The sequence below is a fragment of the Ammospiza caudacuta genome, chromosome 2 (assembly GCF_027887145.1).
Source record: "Ammospiza caudacuta isolate bAmmCau1 chromosome 2, bAmmCau1.pri, whole genome shotgun sequence".
NCBI classification, from domain to species: domain Eukaryota; kingdom Metazoa; phylum Chordata; class Aves; order Passeriformes; family Passerellidae; genus Ammospiza; species Ammospiza caudacuta.
This window is the reverse complement of record NC_080594.1, coordinates 30,977,310-30,996,929: the sequence shown is the minus strand read 5'-3', so window position 1 is coordinate 30,996,929 and position 19,620 is coordinate 30,977,310. Positions and strand designations below refer to the sequence as shown.

Below are 19,620 nucleotides of genomic sequence, written 5' to 3'. Positions count from 1 at the left end.
GATTTTATTCTCTGTAAAAAATCTTTTGAAAACAGACACACAGGCCAAAGCAACTGAGGATTTACAAAGGAAATACCAGGACAAAAGACTATGGACAAAATTGTCTCACAAAGCAAATATAAATATGCCTTTAATAGAGTGCAGCCATGTTTCTCCCTGTCCCACTAAAGAGTGAGTGGCTGTAGCTCAAGTCCTCACACTTCAGCAGAAACCACAGAGCTTTTTCCACAGGCCACAAGCCACCAGCAGGTGTCAGTGAAAAATCCTGCCAGGATTTTAATCCTGGATAAAGGCATGGTCTCACCAGCAGTCTGTGTGCTGGATTCCATCCAATCAATGCTGCCAGAATGAGCTGATCCCAGAATAAATCAACTCCATTTCTAACAGGCATTCCACTAGAGGAAGAGCACATGCCTTTGACAGCCACCTCAGGCATCCATCTGCAGCAGACTAGAGAGAGTCCATCTCACAGACAACCATCCTGAGTTGGGTTTACATGCTGGGTTACACCACGTGGAGGGGACAGACTTTGTCCCAGCCACAGGACTTCATCACAGATGTTCAGCCACAAGAACACTTCCATGGTAAGCAGTGAGGTTACATGAGTCCATCCAGGTGCTCTGGGTCTTGGGCAGCAAATGCTAGAGCATTGCAAGAACCATCTTTTCTTTCTTCTTCCTTTTTCTTTTCTTCTCCTCAAAACGTTCAGTAGCATCAGCAAAAAATGTCACCTCCTCCTTGGCCTCAATCTCTCTCTTCAGGAACTGGAGCCCTGCCATGTTGAATCCCAGCACATCCTGCAGAGACAGACCAGCACCACACTGTGAGGCACATCCCAAGCTAGCTAGGGTGCAGAGAGTCCTGCACTGGCCACCCTCTACTAAGAGATGATGAAAACAAGACAATCCACAGATTTAAAGAAAGAAATGTTAGTTTAAATGTAAACTCCCTCTGACCAGGAGAACAGCCAGTCCTGCACTCAGTTCCCCACAGTCCTTTCCTAAACGCAGCTATAATCCACCACATTCTCTGAAAGACAAGTTGCTGGCAGGCACCTGAAGCTTCCTCTGGGAAAATGCACAGTGTGCATTGAGGCAGCAGCCCAGAGAAAAGCCCAGGAGAAGCAGGGAGTTACTTTACCTCCCACATATTTAGAAACTAGTGAGCCAAGATCCAAGCACATGTATCAGGAAACAAGTGCAAATGAGGCAGGGAGCACAATTACATGCTCACCACTGTGGTATTCTCACATGAGGAGGAACATAGGGAAAAGACAGCCTATTTGCAAAAGAGGATGGTTTAAATGAGTTCAGATCCCCATACAACTTCCCCACTGGACACCACAGAACAACTCATGCTCACAAACATTGACTCATCCCATTATTCTACATCCTGGAAAAGGGGAGGGTGTAACACTCACCCGGGCCTCACTGACTCTGGAGATGGTGGTTTTCTTCAGATTTTCTATTACTGTCACCAGCATCTGGTTGCTTGTGATCTGCCCAAAATGTATCCTGGGAACAAAGCAGACAGTGTATTGCAGTATTGTTATTAGAGACATCACAAAGGCCCTCTCCTGAGCCTCTGTATGTTCTGGACATACAGGGTTTTTTTAATCAATCTCCCCAGACACTGGACATGGACAGGCATGGACAAATTCATCTGGAAAAGCTGTTTTCTCAAGTTTAACAGTGGTTCAGGGGGAAGGTCTTTCTGAGAACACAGGCTCTACAGTGACTCTGTGCCACCAACAGTGCCTCATCAGGCTTGATGTGGGGTCTTCTCATCCCAGTGAGAATTGGGCCACCAGGACCAGCAACCCCATCCAGGCATGTCAGCACTCTGCACCCAAGCAGTTCCTTCCCACACACCATTCACTGTGGGCTGCAGAGATTCCTCATCTCCTACAGATACCATGTGTTTATTCCCAAGGATGCTTCCCAAGAGTTTCAGGCCCAGAGACTCAGAAGAAAGCCCAGATGCAGTCTGGGCAGATAAATGACTCACTTGAGCAGGAAGAGGAGAGCTCGGCACAGAAGCTCAACATCTGAGCCCTGCTGAATATATTCATTGAAAAGTCTGAGCAGGTCAGGGACATAGGAGAAAGGCAGCACCAGGAGAGACTCTTCCAGCTCACTGAGGGAAAAAGCAAAGGGACACAAGCATTAGTCTCAGCCAGCACACTGCTACAGATGAGCAGGAAACACATCCACATATGTGGGTTCTGCTACTCAGCCATGCTAAGCACTTCTCACAGCTGCTCCATGAGTGCCCACATCTGCACCAGATGTCCTGCACCTGCACAGCCCAGGCATCTTGTGGCACAGGGAGCAGGCACACAGCCTTCGCTCCTCAGCATCCCCAAACTGCTCTCCACATACACGCACAGCTCCAAGCAGCCAACCCACATCCAGAAGCTTCAGTCCACACTCCCCATGGAAGGAACACTTCCCATTCCCCAGTTCCATGCATGTCCCAAAAGAGGCTGCCAGGAACAGTGACTCCAGACTCTCTAGCACCGTCCATACCTTGCATGAGAGACCACTCAAGGAGCCCAGCCAGTCCTGGGCCTAGAAACCCAACACTGAGTCACAAATGTGTTCAGCAATGAAGTTGAGGACTCACCTCGACTTGACCTTCTTGAAAACTTCCAGCACATAGGCAGAAGGCTGCAACAGAGAAAAGACAACAGCCCTGCTTAATAAGAAACATTCCAGGCCCAACATGCCCTAAAGTCCACTTCACACAGTTAAAAACACACCATCTCATCTTGTGAGAGACACATCAAGTTGAATACAACAAAGAGGAAACCCTTTCAGCTTCAATCAGCTGCCACTCTGAGAAGTTCTCCCTCAGCTTTCTCAGGACACTCTACACTGGTGAAGAATATTGTGAAAAATCTAATTTATATTTAATCAGCTAAGTCATCTCAATTTATGTCAATGAATCTTGCACAAATTGGACAAAAAGCTTGGTAAAACAAATTATGTATAAAAACTTTATACAAACTAATCTCCCAGACTTAATTCCTACTACTCCTGTTTATCTGCATTTGATTTCCAGAGCAGAGCTGGGAATTGGGAAAGAAAAGTGCCTCTAACTACTAAATCATAGGATTTCATTCCTTCTGTCAAGTCTATCCAACTTATAATTAAATAGACCTATAATCATGGAGGAAGGGACAGAAGGGCTCTTGCAAGGTGGTTACAGGTAATTAGAAGCAAGACAGAGGCTGTTGCATCTGGCACTGACATTCAGCTCTGAGCAATCTGGTCTAGTGGGAGGTGTCCCTGCCCAGGGCAGAGGGGTTGGAACCAGATGATACTGAAGGTCCCATCCAACCCAAACCATTGTATGATTGCATGAAAAGGGGAGAGAGAAAAAACAAGGATCTTCCTAAGGGTACTTAAAAACCACAGTCTGGGAGTCCACACTGGAATAAACCAGGAAAACAAAAACTAATCTACTCAGTAGTGGATTTTTACTTATCAATTAAATCCATGCATCCCTGTCTGTGTACTTCGCAATATGTCAAAAATCCACAGAATTTAGTGAAAACTGTTGAGCAGTACAATGACATGAATGAATAAGGGCACCAGCTCTAGCCTGCATCACCCAGGCATTGAACTTCCATTCAGAATTTTCTCAATGTAAACACTGCAGGAATAGGAAAAGAAACTGTAATTGTAGCAACACCACATAAATAAACCTGGGAGAGGTTTGAACTAGCTTTCCTGTATCTTGGAGGAGACTGTAAACCCCTGGCTCATGACAAGGAACATCATAAAGTCATGGCTACCATCAGGGTTGTTTAACCCTGACAGGGTTGAACTTTTCTAATACACATGCATGATACTAAAAAATAACAAAAAAATACAAACAAACAAACACCCAAAAAAATCAACATGAAAACCCTAAATTATGTTCACTTTGCACAAGCAATAAAAGTTGAACTAAGCAGTCCTGCCCCACAGCAACCTAGCATGTTGGCTCAGCCAGCAAATCAACCAGCCCCACTCCAGCACAGCCTGCAGCCTGGGCATTCCACTTACTGTAATATTTCCATAGGCACGAAGAATGGGATTGACAGGGAAGGGAACCTGGAGACACAGAATGGGTTAGAATGAGGCAGGTGTGTGAATATAAATGCATATTCAGAGCAAACTTTTACCCACAGCAGAAGAGAGCTTTTACTGAGTGTCTTCCTGCAATTCCCACACCTCCACCCTCCCCAGAATGTTTCTGAAGGCCTCTTGCAAAGCCATCAGACATATATGACTAACACGGATGAATTTCCTTCCACTTCTTGTCACTTTTCCCATTTCTATGACAGCCCCTTATTCAGCAAGGAGTGCTGAGATGAAGGCAAAGTTGAGGCTTGAGGAGGAACCTGCATCAGCACACTCTCCAGGGACAAAACTTATGTTTTAGACTGCTATGACTTTAGGGATAAAGACCACTGGAGAGAACCCCTAATTATGCCCCAAAGCATGGTGCCATTTAGTTCTCCAAAAGATTTGAGCAAATGTCTGCTGTTTTCAGCTGTCCTGACTTTATCTGCATGCTAAGCCTTTCCAGTGAGCTGGAAGGATATACCCAACACACCTTGGGATTTTTACATCCCTCAGTCTTTTACCTCTTTTCCTGCAGCTTTGCATATGGCATTGTGCTCCTTTAGTTTTACAGTCTCTTCTCTGTACAGCTCGATAGCTTCCATGATCCTCTCAGCCTGTGCAGCACAAGAACAGCACATCAGTGACACCAGACAAGCCAGGACAAAGCTCAGCTGGACAAAGGGAGGTGGAAGCAGAGGTGCTGACACAGAGCACCACACGGCACCTCCCCTGCTAACCTCTACTCCAGACTGCACCATTGCCCTGAACACACAAGTGATGTCCTGAAGATGTGACACTCCATCCACATTCCCCCAGTGCCCTGGGTGCTCTCTGCTGCAGCTTCAGGTGTTGCTTTGACCACCACCCCAAGCAGTGTCCCTTTGGGGCACGAGCCAGGGTCAGGCCATTTTGACTATTCAGATGAAGGATTTCCTCTGAAAATCACCAAACCATTGAAATCTGCAGTCATGGAATTACCCACCCCACACCTTCCCAGTAGATCTCCCACATCAAGCACCACAATAGATTTCCACCTTCCACAGAACCCCACTGGACTGCACAGCCCTTCAGGGAGAGCCCTAATGACTTGAGAACATCCCAGCTGCCTTTTGCTCCTTTGGGATGCTCCAGAGGGCAAGGGCAGCTCTGTCTGTCCCACATGTGACAGGCAGCTGCAGGAACTCCACATCTCATTCCCCTCAGGAGGAAAGAATTCCTGGTGTGTGACTCTCCAGAGTCAAAACCCTCCCTGTCAGCTTCTGAGCAGGACAGACTGCCTGTGCATGCAAGAGCAACCTGCCCCTATGTGACAGCACAGGTTACTCTCCAAACTGATGCTATGACCCCATGAGAGGCCCCCTTGAGGGACTGGCAAGGCACAAAGCCACACTGGCAGAGCCACAGCACCTTACCGCTTTGATGGTTTCAATGGTCTTCTTTCCTGCCAGCCCTGTCTCTCCTTGCCTCTCTCCAGCCACCTGCAAAATACAAAATACAGAGCTGCACTTCCATCCTTCCACAACACCACACAGCAGTCAAGCTTCAGCACTCCCTTCCCCCCTGCACTGCCTCAAAGCAAGAAAACATTCCTTTCTCCCTGATACCTCTTCCATGCCTCTTACAGAAATAGTTTTTCCAGAGTTTGTACAATCAGACTGACACACATCCAGATGGTGCAACTCACCACAGGCTGCTCTTCCTTTGCCACACTCTCTTCATATTCAGCTTCTCGTTGCTACAGAGGATGAGAACACAACAAATAACAGCAGTGAGTAAGGCAAGGGTGCAACTCCCTTACAGAGTATTTGAGCAAGACAACCTGGAGGGCTTCATGCAGCCCATTGCAAAACCAGGACCAATCAGCAGAGTCCAACAATGCCAGTGGCAAAATGCCCATTTGTCCCTGGTCCCAGCCCCACAGTGAACTCCAGAATCTCCCACAGAGAAAGAAATCCAGGTCTCTGCTCTGGGTGCAGGAACAGCCCTTCAGGATCCCACCAAGCTGAGATAGACACCACAGTTCAGCACCACACCTTTCACCAGCCACAAAACACAGAGGGAACAAATCTAGAGAAGTCTCAGGGTTGTCCTGGGCTGCAAAAGGAAAGAGTCTCTGGTCTGCCACCTCTCACATGAAAGGGCACCAATTATGTTATGCATACTTCACTACTCATGGATTCATGCCCACCTTGCCATTCAAACTTGACCCAAAACACACTTTTCTGGAATCTGCAAAAGAGCTGTCTCTGTCTCTCCTTTTACCAAATACAGGACATCAAGGTACAGCATCTAGGTCAGCTCTTGTTTGTTAAAAAAAACCAAATATCTATTGCAGGTTTCTCATCCATTCCTGCTTCTGCATTTCTGCCTCCTCCTCCCTCACTGTGGTTTAAGAACTACCTTAGGTAGGAGTGACAGAAACAGGCTTCTCTGAGGGATCCAGCAAAAAGATAGAGTTACAAATTGTTCCCAGGGAACCTCTGCTTGGATACATGAAACAAACACATCGGCCGCCCCAGTGGTGGCTCAGTACTGGAACAGGTGCTCAGACAGAATGGAAAATCTATTTCCTTGGAGATGTCAGTGTATGAAGGCAAGTCTCTAAGCTGTCTAATATAGCATTAAGATCATCCTGCAGTGAGCAAAGGGTTGGACAAGAGACCTCCAGACTTTTCCTCCTATTGAAGTCCTTCTGAATTGATGATTCCTTCCAATACATGCTCAAATGATAGAGAAGGAGCTTCTTCCAGCATCCCTGAGCTCTGGGGCCAGCTACTGAGACAGGAGGGACCTCTCACAGCTGGAAAAGGCACAAACTGCATTTAACAGGAGCAGTGCTCTCCATCCCTCTCCATCAGCCACCTGCTGAACTGCCCCCCAAACACATTTGTGCTGAAAGGCACACAAGAGAATGTCAAACACTGCAAGCAACAGACATGCAGAAAGCCACTGAAGACCAAGGAAAAAAAAGGTCTGGAAGTTGGTTTTGGTAGGAAAGATGCAACTCTCACCATCTCCCTCTCCTCTTCCAGAATCAGTGGCTCCCTTGTCCTTTCCCAGAGGCGCAGGGACTTGTCATGGGATGCTGACACCACATAATCTCCATTGGGACTGAGCGCCAAACACCAAACCTCCTGGTGATGCCCCTGCACAGAGGACAGAAGAGCTATGACATCAACATCACCCAACTTACACCCTTGAGGAAAATCCTCCTCATGCAGGGATAATACTTCCTTTCAACAGACTCCAAAGCTTCCTACCTCCAGTGTCTGGATATGCTCAAATTTATCTGCATCCCACTGCTTAATCTTGTTGTCCTTTCCAGCTGTGAAGAAGAGATGGGATTTGGACACAAACTGCAGATACATCACACTGGAAGAGAAAAAGGCTCAAATTTACCCACTTGGGGAACACTGCAGAACTCCCCCTGTCTATGCTGGATAAAAGGATTATTGCAGGATCACAGCTCCTTGGAGACAAGTCCACAGTCCAAAGTTGGTGTAGGATTTGACTAACCTGTCATCGTGGGCAAAGAGAGAACGGTGACAGTCCCCAAAATCCAAGCCCCAAATCTTCACATTCCTGTCAGCAGAGCCAGTTGCAATTAGAGTCCCATCCTAGAGAGCAACAAAGAGAGAGGAGGGCGTGGGGAGCTGGCTGGCAGCCCCACAAGGAACTGCTGCTGCCCCAGTGACTCTGCACTAAGTAGGCAGACACCTGGCTCCTGAAATGTGGTCCCAACCCTCCACCTCCTTCCCAGTGGCCCCTGCTCTGGCACTGGCACAGCCCACTGACAGCACTCTGGCCCCCCTGTGACCCTCTGCAGGTACTTGGCTATATCCTGACATTCTTCTTGGCTTCCAATGAGCCTCATTCCAAAGATACCTCAGAGCAAGATGCAGCCCAAGAATGAAAAGGCACAAAGAGGCTCCTTCCTCTCAGCACCTGCCCTCTGCTCCCACTCACAATTCAGCTCCCCTCACACAGCAACTTCAGCAGAAAGCAGGCTGTACCTGTTACAATGACTGCAAGGGACTTTCACAGCATTTTGATTTCCACTCACTCACAAAATGCCCCAGGGTCAGTTCTGTCATGACCTCAACTCTGACAGCCCTTCCAGTGAGCACAGGACTGCAGAATAAGAAAGGGCTTGCTGTGTCCCACCCAGAAACTGCTAAGTCAGGAGTGAGGAGGTGACAAGAAAGCTTTATTCTAGAGGCCTTGATGCCAGCAGAGGCTCTCACATTCATCCATACCACCACAGTCCCAAGTTGCACAGCCCTAATGATACTTACATAGCAGATGTCCATACACAGCACTGGCAGCTTGTGTCCATACAGAGAAAGGAAAAACTGAAGCAGAAGAAAGATGACTCAGTTAGACATGCTGGGTAGAGGTGTGCAAATCTCAAGCTCCAGGCTACTTCTGCTCTGCCTTAGGAGCTGTTTTTCTAGCACTGCCCCACTTTCATTCTTGCCCTGAACCCTGTTAGCAGCAGGGTCATGAGGCTAGAATTGAGAAGAAGATGGAAGCAGCCAAGCAAGCTGAACTAGTTCTGTTTCCCTCCAGCTAACTCTGGTGCCAATCACCAGTGTCAATGGAGTTCATTTCTGTTTCTCTGCACATAACTGCCAGCACCAATCTGTCTTGTGTCACTCCATAACATTCACATGCTAATACACAGCTCACAAATCCACCACACACTGCTCACAAGGAAGGTTCTCCTCCCACAGGCTTTGCCTCTGCCGTGCCCTATTTAACACCACATGAGGCACATTCATCCCCCACCTTCACAGTGCCTGACAGATCTGGAGTACCACCACATCTGCAGGGTTTAGAATGAACCTTGCCACCTGCAGGCTCAGAACACTTTTGAAATGAAAAATGGATCTTCCAGTTCCCAGCGGAACAACCATGGTTCTGTCAGGTTTGCCAGCAAACAGCCCCCTGAAGAAGGATGCATGTTCCACATAAAACAAACACTTTTCCTTTGTATTCCTGCAGGTTACAGTTACATCCCTTCCTGCACAGCCTCACAGCATGTTTGGTCAGGCACCTTGAGCGTGTCAACGTAGAAAACCTTGACAGTGCAGTCCAGCAGGGAGACAGCCAGCAGCTTCTGGTTGGGGCTGTAGCGCACGCAGAGCACGTCCTCATCCAGCTGCAACACCCGCACGTGCTTCATGGAGAGCCTGGCAGCAAGAGGGAAAAACAACTGGCAACCCAAGCAAACAAACTAGGAAGAGAAATGGATACAAGTCCCACTCTGCACCCTGGGAAAGGAAGTGAATTCTAACATGCAGCACATCATTCCTCACTATGACAGGACTGGAAATAAGCAGGCTCTGGTGGCTGATGAATTTCACTGCTATATTTCTGGTAATGATCTGCAGGCCCAGTCTGATGAGACACGAAACTCACACACACAAAAAGGGATCAGAATGAGGCAAGTGCCCTCCTCCAGCTAAGCTCAGATCTCCACAAAACTGCACTGAGCCCACACTCTCCTCCATGTGCTCCACACTGATGTCATGGGCAGTTCCTGCAGTGCACAGCAGAGGCCAAAGCACCCATGATCAACAATGGCACAAGGTTTATCTTCTCACCTTTTCTGAACACTGCTCTCATCCTTCACAAGCTCAAACTCCCAGAACTTGACACATTTATCAGCACCTCCTGTCACAAAGCCATGCTGTAGGGGAAAACAAGAAAATTGCTGTGAAACTCGTTCCTATCATCCAAAGCAAGTCTACAGCAAGGAATTGCCAACACAGAGGAGGTTTTTGAGATGTCCCACGTTCCTACACCATTAATGATTACGTGGACACCACCAGGAGCATTTGGTCTGGTTAAAGCACACACTGCCAGAGCAACAAAGACTATTTCAAAAGCTCTAGCTTATTTTGGAGGTCTAAGACAAAGACCCTAAATGTAAAACAAAACCTGGATTGAAACTTTGGGATGGAAAGCCATCATCTCAGCTGCAGCTAACAATATGCTTTTGATTTGTGACCAGCTTGAGACTCTTACTGCTACTGGATAACACACACCTGACCACCACCCTACAACAGAGCCTTCTTAAGGAACAGCAGTTCAACTTTTTACATTAAGAAGGAGGTTAAAATCCATCCCATATGTAGGGTGGATGAATTTTGGGCAGATTATTTCTTGTTATGGTTTTGATTCCACTAGAAAGTTATTAGACACTATCAGCTGCATCTTCCAAGATGAGGGGTTCCATGCTTCCACGGAACAAAGCACGCAGTGCAAAACAAATTCCATGTGCAAACACAGTACTATAGGAAAGAACCATGTGAAAAGATGTGCAAATGATACTTTTAAGGGTGGCTGAGTTACCTGGTCTGGTGAAAGAGCAATAGACCACACTGCCCCGTCGTGAGCATCAAGTGTCTCTATCAGACTGCCAGAAGCCAGGTCATACAGCTGCAGCTTCCCCGTCTGGGGAGAAAGACATCACAGAAAAGAATCAGCCTCTGCTCACAACTCATGACAGCTCCTGGCAGAAGAGCTCCCTGCCACCCATGCCCCCAGAAGCCAGCTTCACTAGGTAGCTGTTACACACTGATCTCCATCAGGGCCTTCCCAAAGCTCTACTCTGCTTTCCACCTCAAGCCACAGGAGTTCTGTAACAACTCTGGGAACAGAGCAGTGCTGCAGTTTAGGAGAGGCAATGCATGTTCTGTGAGGCTGCCTTAGTGACACTTTCCTATCACATTCCCAGACCTGGGCAGTGTGGAGTCAGAGGGCTGCTCCTTACCTTGGTCCCAAGGATGACCTGCCGATCCCCGGGGACAAAGAGCGAGCAGAGCGCGTACTCACACTCCATCGTCCGGATGCACTGCAAGGTCGACCTGTGGACAGAGAGAGAGCCCAAAACCACTTATCACCCACAGAATCTGCCCTGCTCAGTGAGACATGCTCCAGTGTGACCTCTATCCACAGCTGTCTTTCAGCTGGGGTCAGAAAATAAGCCACCACCATCCTATTGACCCAAACACTACCCAGCACTACTGCTAACAATGTTTTCCATAAAAACATGCCACTGTGTTGTCCACCATCATGACCTATTGCTGCTGTGAACAAGAACAGAGCTCCTCATTTTAAACAGCATTTCAGGAAGGGATGGAGTATAAAATAGTGTACTCAGAGGAAACTGAGCTTGAAATCAACACCACTCAAGAAACACTGGGACAGCACTCTACATCAACACACAACTCTCTAGATCAAACCAAAGCCTACTCAGTCTAATACAAGATCCTTCAGATAAGATGCCAAGAAACCCACATGCTCCCTAAAGAACAGGCTTGTTTAGGGTAACAGTTAATACCGTTTATTAAAAAATTAAAAAACAGAAAAAACCCATAGCCAAGTAGTCTATACACGATATGACCTTTGTGTTTAGACCTTCTGTTGAAATTTTAGATCTATAGTTTCTCAGTTTCCCTAATAAGGAAAAATGAAAAATCATTTTCTATTTGCTTCCCTCACTTCATTTGCTGTTTTATCTATTTCCACTGTCCCCTCTTTCTTATCACTGCCTTTCTTAACACAGCATGTCTCAATTCTGGGAGACTGACACAACCAGACTGTGTACCTGTTCCAAATCTTCACAGACTCTGCAGCTGCTGAGAGAATGGCAATGTTGTCAGAGCTGAAAGCCAACGTCCTGACATCACTGCGGTGGCCTCCAATGGTTATCCTGGACACACGGACAGCCTGGGGCACTTGTGCTGACAGGTCCAGGTTGTACAACTCAATGACATTGTTCTGGAGCAGCAGTACCATCTTCAGCTCTCCTTTTGGAGAGAGAATCAAGTCAAATGACCTGTTTGATTAGATAAAATCAGAGCTGTACAGAGGGGCAATAATACAAAGTGTTGGAGGGATCAATTATCAAGAGCAACTGAGACAGAGGAATATGGACAGAGCACATCCAACAAGCAAGTGCACACTGAGCCATGGAGGTGTGAATGGACTAGAAATCATTGCAGGCCTCTCCCCAGCTCCAAGCTCAATATATGTTGAGGGGGAAACTTCTGCCTCCTCTGCCTGCACTGAGCCATGCAGAGCTCTCCCCAGGTAGCTGCATAACCACTCAGACTCTACAAAAGCTTTTCCACTCACTTGATTTTAGAAGAAGCTTTGACACTAGTGACCCGCTGAATCTCTTCCTGCAGGCTCAGCCCCACACTCCTTTCAGGCTCCTCTTCAGAGTTCTGTCTGGAAATGTCAGACAAGGGAGAAGAGTCAAATGACCCAGCACAGCCAACACAAACTAACATAGCAGCACAGAAAACATAAGGAAACCACTTAGCCTGCTGAAAACAACTTCCCTCTTATCCAGCAGTGCTTACCACATTTAAGAACAGGGACAGTGAAGGGTGGACAGTGAAGTTCATACCAGTATGCAGACTACTAAAAACACAAACTGTCCTAAAAAAACCTCCTCCTTTGGAGCCAAAACACAAGGCACATTACAAAGATGGATACAGAACAGGGAACAGAAGCTGTATTTGAGAGCAAGACCAGCTTCTGCTCATCTCCTATCACTCACCAAAAGCTCTCAGCCATTGCCAAAATGCATTTGCAGATTTGCAGATGCCCAGATTGCACAGATGCCCTGTGCTTTAGTTTCTACTCTGGAACCAGACCTCTCCCTAAGGGCTGTTCTGAGGCACCTGTTAAGTGCCAGGATACACAGAGACACTTAACACAAAGTAACCATTAAGAAAACTCTCACCTGTATCTCTGCCTGCTGTAAAGCAGGAAATGAAGTATCAGATTCTCTGTGACTTCTCAGATGGAGCTCTCATTCCTGCATTGCCTACCAAGACCTTACTTTGATGCAGTATAAACACCAATGTCAGGTAGAGCTGAGCAGCTCTGAAAAACCCATTTTATATCCATTTCTTTGCACACTTTAGCTTTCTTTTTTCAGAGGGAAGATTCAGAAAGAAATGTATTTCCTTAGTCTCTGGGAACAGGGATGCTCAGACAAGCACAAGGATGCACAGAAAGATCAACCCCAAAATACAACAGGTAGCACAAAGAGAATGGCCAGAAGCTTGGAGTTTTCAACCACTGTGCAATGCTACACAATGAAGAGTTTTTCTAGAGCCTTCTGGATATAGACAGCATCCAAAAAATTACTTACTTGGCTTTTTTCCTTGCTTTCTTCATTTTTTTCTCCAATTTCTTTTGGATTTCCTCTTCGGAAAGGACAGAGAACACTTCGAGAATGGCATCTGTTCCCTAGGGTCAGAGCAAACAAATTCAAAGGTATGAAAGCCCTGGCTGGCCCTTACAGAAAGTACCCAGGCTCTCTACCAGCCTCCTCCACAGCTCAGTAGCAGAGCCCCCCATTACTCACATGGCAGGCCAAAAACTTGCCCATCCTGTCTGTGCCAAGAGTCACCACTCGGTCCCTCCCTTCCCGCATGATGGATCCGACCTTGCTGCACTTCACGATGCGCTGCAGGGAAAGAGGAACAAACTTGGCTCTGAAAGGTCAAATGATCCCAGCAAACTCAAGAAACCTAGGGGAAATGAACCTAAAGGGTCCTGGCAGAACAGCTGGTAAGGATAATAAAGGGACAAAACAAGCATCTGTGTGAGCTACAAGCTTATCTCCTGTGTTTTGTTGCATTTCAGCTGAAAATAATCATTGGCAGTCTCAGTGGAAGAATAACTTAATTTTATTGGCAAACCACATCCATTTAACAGACAGAGCTGATTTTTTATGCTACAGAGGCAGCAGAGCTCAGTCAAAAGAGGCAGAGAAGGTGAGAACAGAAACTCCTAAACGGGGCATTGAAGGGAGATAAATCCTCTGGAGAGGAAGCTGTAAAATTAATTAACCAAGTCAGGTATCTATCACAACGACAAGCAGCCTGAGATCTGAGCAGTACTCCAGAAAGACAGATTCAGTAAATCTAGAGCAGCAGAAAAGTGGGAATGGCTTTCTGCAATCTAATCTCACACCATATTTCATTGCAGTGCAACTCTGACCTCTCAGTTTCTGCGAAGCTGAGCATCAGTACTGAACTCAGCAGCTGCAAACCAGCAAGGAACTATTTATTTCTGTGATGTTTGATGAAAGATATCTATTGGCACTGTTTAAATTTATACATTTGCTAGTCCTTCTCAAACAGAAAAGAAAGAAAAACTGTCAGTGGAGAATAAATCTGTGGGTGTTTTGGCACACATACTTCTCCTGATGTTTTGGCAGGTAGATGAGGCAGCAACTGCTGCTGAGGAAGTTGTTATGGAACAAGACAAGAATTATCACATTTTCCAAAACAAACTAAATATGACATTAGGATATAAACCATGCAAATGGGGTTAGATACACCAGCTCAGAGACAGCTCAGAAAACTGATCTTACTTCCTCAGGATGCTCATCCAGCTCTAAGGTCTCATCCTCTTCAGTATTTTCTTCTGTTGCAGGTAAAGATGACGCTTTGCTTTTCTTGGATTCTGGCTCATCAGGATCTTTTACCTGCTCATAGGGAAAAAAAAAAAAAACAAAAACAATAAAAAACTCAAAAGGAATACCTTAAACCTCAAGAGCTATAGTATTGTGCTTTCTAGCTTACACTTAATTTCCCTGGAAATACAGCTGATTAGCATACACTGGAGTGTCCTAAAGAATTCCTGTAGGCACCAAGCACTCCATGTGCTCTCATGACTATCATCCACCCACAAGGCTGTCTTCCTCAGCTGTAAGTGTCCTAGATTGCCAAGCAAATTGTATTCTATTTGCCATCTATATGGCAGTTGTCTTCTGTTAAGTGGGCAGTTTTCCTCATCTCTTCCACATCCAATCCTCTCTCAGAGGAGCCATCTGCTGATAATGGGCTGTTGAATGTCACTGCATGACTGATAAGAACTATAACATCCCATTGTGAGATGCTCTGCCTGGAGGGAAAAGGAAAGCTTTCCTACCCAGATATAATCCTGAGATTCTGGAACACCAGCATGGCTTCTCCACTGGATTTCCCAGAGCAACAGCTGCCTCTTCCACTGGATCTTCAGAGGAAGACTACACCCTTTCTACAGGATCCCTGCTCCAACAGAACCACACCTGACACTCCAGGAGAGCTGCAGCCACAATCCCAATTGGACTGCTACCAACATCCTGACCAACAGGGCGTCAGGTTGTGTTCTGACTCTGTCAGTGCTGTTTTAATTTACTGCATTGTTTATTTTATCTTTTTTTTTTTATTTTCTTCCCTAATAAAGAACTGTTATTCTTGCTCCCGTATTTTTGCCTAAAAGCCCCTTAATTAAAAATTTATAGCAATTCAGAGGGAGGAGGTTTACATTTCTCATTTCAGGAGAGGCTCCTGCCTTCCTTAGCAGACACCTGTCTTTCAAAACCAAGACAGTAAGTGAGAAGGCAGGAAGATCTGACAGTGTGGAAATCTCGTTCTGGAAGTGCTCACAGCTTCACTTGAAAGTGCAAAACACAGGAAACAGCAAAGCCCAGCCCATGAGCAGCTCGTGGACCCGTCAGATAGCAAAGACATTGCTCTGGCTGTTTCCCAGAACATCCATCAGATTTGAACATGTTCCAGTTCTTTGTCAGTTCAAAGACAAGCAGCTGGGCAGGGGGGCTGAGGGGTGACAGGGGAACGTCTTACCTCCTGGATGTAGGCGAGATCCCACACCCTCAGCTCACTGTCAGCACTCCCAGTGATCAGACGCTTCTCTTGGGACAGCAAAGCCATGCCCCAGACCTGTCCAGAGGCACAATGTGAGGAACTGACTCCCTTAACAATCATTTAAAAAGCACAGCATCTTTAAATGACCTATTTAAACAGCAACCAAATAGAGAATGGATCTCGCTGGCACCTCCTCTGGAGACACGTACATGGGAATTGTCACCCAATGCATGTGATGACAGCTCTTGGAACGTTTGGAAGTTTCTCTTTTACTCACTCCTAAAGCCTAATGAAAGTAAAATGTATGATGGTGCGAGCTTACAACTCCTGAAAGCAAGGAAAGCCCAGATTGAGCCCTGACATCCCAAGTCCCTCCAGCCCAACACCTCCACACATCCTCTTTTTACCTCAGCTCGGTGTCCAACCAGAGTTTTGAAGCAGTGCTGGGTGTCCAGATCCCACCATTTCACCAGTGTGTCTTTGGAACTGGAACAAAGAAGAAAAACTCAGACATAAGGAAAGACTGCAGAGCTCACCATTTTTTTAAGTGGTAGAAATATAAAACCCCTATAGAAAGTGGTAGAAATACAAAATACAAAAAATCTAGAACATGTCAGAATGTATCACAGGGCAGCTGCTCAAACATTGACATTTAGCAAGCCAAACTAAAAAGGCACAACAATGCTGCAAAAAGATATCTGTCAAGTCACCGAAGCTGACCTGCAAATATCTGAAATTGCATTAAGAAATGGGTATCATCTATCAACAAAATACTATTTTTTCCATCTGAAAAAAAAGCAAAAGAAAGTTGTTCTAATGTTAAACTGGACTGATTGCATGCATTTTTCTATTAAGCTAGTATATGGCATATTAAAAAGTAAAAATTCAGTGACTGTTCTTGTCAACCAATTATCAATTGGTATCAATTATCAAATATCAATCAAAGGGATTCAGTCAACTTGCAGCTCTTTTGGTTGAATAACTTAAAATCAGCTAAAAAACCCTATCATCTTTTAATTAATGTGTGTATTTACAGCTTACAAGAAAGCAATTTTTCTGTCACACTGCTGTGTGAATTACACATACAGAAGATAAGTCTGCTAAATTCTTCAAGATAAACAAAAAAAACCTGAAAAACTGTTACATACATAATGAACATGTTATCACTATTCTTTGTTACAATAATTTTAAGTTGATGGATTTACCAACAATTTAAACCCTTTTCCAAACACCTTTTTCAGTATGGCCATATCAGTTGCTCTAAGACTTGGACTCAGGCACCAGACTTAAAAAATCTGTGGATGTGACAAAATCATATTCAAAGATGCTGGTGGGTCTGAGATATCACAACACAAGAAGGAAAATACAAACTGCTGTAGCACACAGGACGTCTAAATTGCAAGTACAACCAAGCCTGCTTTCCTGATCAACAATTTCTCTTAGTCTGGCTCACCAAGTGACCAACAAGTTCTTCTCCTTCAAGAAAAGGACTTGAGTGATGACATCCTTGTGTCCCCTCAGCCGGTACAGGCCACTCTCATTGATGACATCCCACACGATGACTTCTGTATCCTGGAACAGAGAGAGTGTGCCCATGTGTTCATGTGGCCCTTGTCTCTGCAAAACTCCTGCCATGAGACTGAAAAGATTACCTGAGAGCCCACTTTCTCACTCTGAATCACAAGGATGATTAATGCAAGGGACACTGCTTCCCCAGAGGTGCAGTCAGACTGATCAATGTACCATCATCCCAGCCTGAGACACTTTTGCTATTCCTGATCTCACAAGATTCTTCACTTTAACAGCTCTACCAGTGCCCTGCTCCTGCCTGCAGCCCCTGCTGCTCCCCCAGCCACTCTCACTGCCATTCTCTGGCTATGGGCAGAGGCCACACATAAAATACTGAACACTTCAGTGCAGGTCAGCCTTCCCCAGGGGCATCTCAGTGACAGGGTCATGCTCCAGATGTGACAGCCTCACCTTTGAGCCAGACACCAGCCTGCCACCCAGGTGGTCGTACTGCAGGGCTGTAACTGCAGCCCTGTGCCCATTGAAAGTGATCACTGATTCCCCACTTAGGAGGTTGAAGACACGGATTGCTCCATCTTCATACCCAACAGCCAGGTGCAACCCATCTGGAGAGGGGCAGAGGCAACTGACTTGCTGCTTGAGGCCCTTAAGGATAAGAACCTGCATTTTCAGGAGACAAAACATGTATAATGTTAATAAGTGACATGTCAGAGTTAGATACTTAGCAGAGAAAATATAGTCTGTTCATCTCCTGAACTTCCACCTGAGCACTTCTGCCACTTTATAAGATCATTTTTCAACTTCCTGCACCAAATACAGTATCATTAACCCCATTTTCCAAGGTAAACAGTAGCTAGAAGGGAAGCAATTTCTCAGGAAACCAGCGCAGAATGAGCCCTGGAACTCAGAACCTGAAATTTCTGCCTCCACATATATGAACCAGAGAGCAAGAAATATTGTTTGAGAGTAAAATTAGTAAAGTTTCTTCCTGACTCCATCCTCTCTTGCCTGGCCTTTCTCGGGTATAGGATAGACAGGCTCCGCACAACAACTTGAGAATGATGAAAACATCTCCAGAACATACCAGCCATCACCACTCCAGAGGCTGTGAAACAAAAGCAGATTTCAGTGTGTAGTGGACAGTAGTACTTGCAGTGATTTCTGAATCTCACAGGAGACAGTGTGTGGCAAAGTCCTTAAAGCTACAGCTCACACCCCCGCTATGGGATACAACTTTTACATGGGATGCCCAGTTCCACAGCCGAAACACAAACGCTGCGACATCCCTGATTTGTCCAAGAACATTCACACAAACAGCAGCTTTCCAGTTACTGCAACAGCAATTACTCTTCACAACTGAGGTCCTGAGGCAAATCTCACAGAGATCCACAGTGAGATTCATTTTAAGACCAAGTTGAGATAAAATAAATTACTCTCATAGAGCAGAGCAGCAGGACCACCGCTCCCTGTAACAACTGCTACAAGTTACCACCAAAACAAAACAAAAGGCGAGGGTCGCTGCATTCCAGATACCCATGATCCAAATCATCCACCGCCTCCTCTGTTCTGTGCGTGCTGGTGCTACCTGCTGGATTTCAACAAACGCAACCCTTATAAATTCCTTAATCAGAAATAACCAATTACCTTCTTGCAACTAGCAAGACTTTCTTGTAAACATCCAACATTGCAGTATATTTTGGACTACTAGGACACGATGCACAATTTTCCAATTTGGAGAACTGGCAGACACCAGCCTTTGGGCCAGGAGGCAGCCAGAGCTGCAGACCCTTTCCACAGCCTAATCTCACGCTGTGCTCACCCTTCCCAAGAGGCAGGGATGCTGTGGAGGTGGCGCTTCCCTCCAAACGCCCCACAGTAACACAAATAGCTTCGCTTCAGGCGGCCTAAAAGCCCCTCACGCTGCACCCCAGCCCTGCCCGGCACCGCATCACCCCGGGTCCCACCTTCTCTCCTTTCCTTGTGTCCCACACGAACACGTGCTCGCAAGCCGGCACGGCCACGTAGCGGCCCCGCTCCCCGCGCAGCGCCACGAAGGCCACGCCGGCCCTGGCGCTGGCCACCAGTCCGAAGAGCGCGGCGGGCTCATAGCGCAGGTACTGCCGCGTCAGGCCCATGGCGGCGGCGCGGGCAGCGCGGGGAAGGAGGGCGCGGAATGGGGCAAGGAGGGCGCGGAGGAGCCGCGGCCGCCACACGTGCGGCGCTCCGGGCCCGCCGCGCTGGAAGTGCGTCAGAGCGGGCGCGGCTGCGAGCGCGGCCCCGAGCCCCGCCCG

General features: G+C 46.6%; 1 protein-coding gene across 2 annotated transcripts; it reads right to left on the bottom strand.

The window, feature by feature from the left end:
- WDR3 (WD repeat domain 3) lies at positions 1–19,498 on the bottom strand. 2 transcript variants are annotated; one of them, XM_058825166.1, is made up of 26 exons: positions 19,294–19,498; positions 17,780–17,989; positions 17,253–17,371; positions 16,207–16,285; positions 15,779–15,874; positions 14,521–14,634; positions 13,507–13,608; positions 13,291–13,388; positions 12,261–12,356; positions 11,731–11,961; positions 10,894–10,987; positions 10,473–10,574; positions 9,722–9,807; positions 9,172–9,307; positions 8,411–8,467; positions 7,632–7,732; positions 7,376–7,487; positions 7,127–7,261; positions 5,800–5,850; positions 5,528–5,593; positions 4,637–4,729; positions 4,053–4,100; positions 2,626–2,669; positions 2,008–2,136; positions 1,421–1,514; positions 1–797 (listed from the first exon to the last, which is right to left on the bottom strand). In XM_058825166.1, exons 1-26 carry the CDS (start codon positions 19,462–19,464, stop codon positions 642–644), a joined length of 2,820 nt encoding a protein of 939 aa, XP_058681149.1. In that variant the 5' UTR covers positions 19,465–19,498; the 3' UTR covers positions 1–641. The 2 variants fall into 2 exon arrangements, 1 of the variants encoding a protein (XP_058681149.1); XR_009276003.1 differs by having other exon boundaries at positions 659–797; positions 2,004–2,136.
- Positions 19,499–19,620: the final 122 nt, after the last annotated feature.

Coding starts and splice junctions, on each gene's coding strand:
- WDR3 (XM_058825166.1), bottom strand. CDS start 19,464: ATGGGCCTGACGCGGCAGTACCTGCGCTATGAGCCCGCCGCGCTCTTC. Junction 5,594..5,799: donor CAAAGGAAGAGCAGCCTGTG/GTGAGTTGCACC, acceptor TGTATTTTGCAG/GTGGCTGGAGAGAGGCAAGG. Junction 2,670..4,052: donor GTGCCTATGGAAATATTACA/GTAAGTGGAATG, acceptor TCTCTGTTGCAG/CCTTCTGCCTATGTGCTGGA.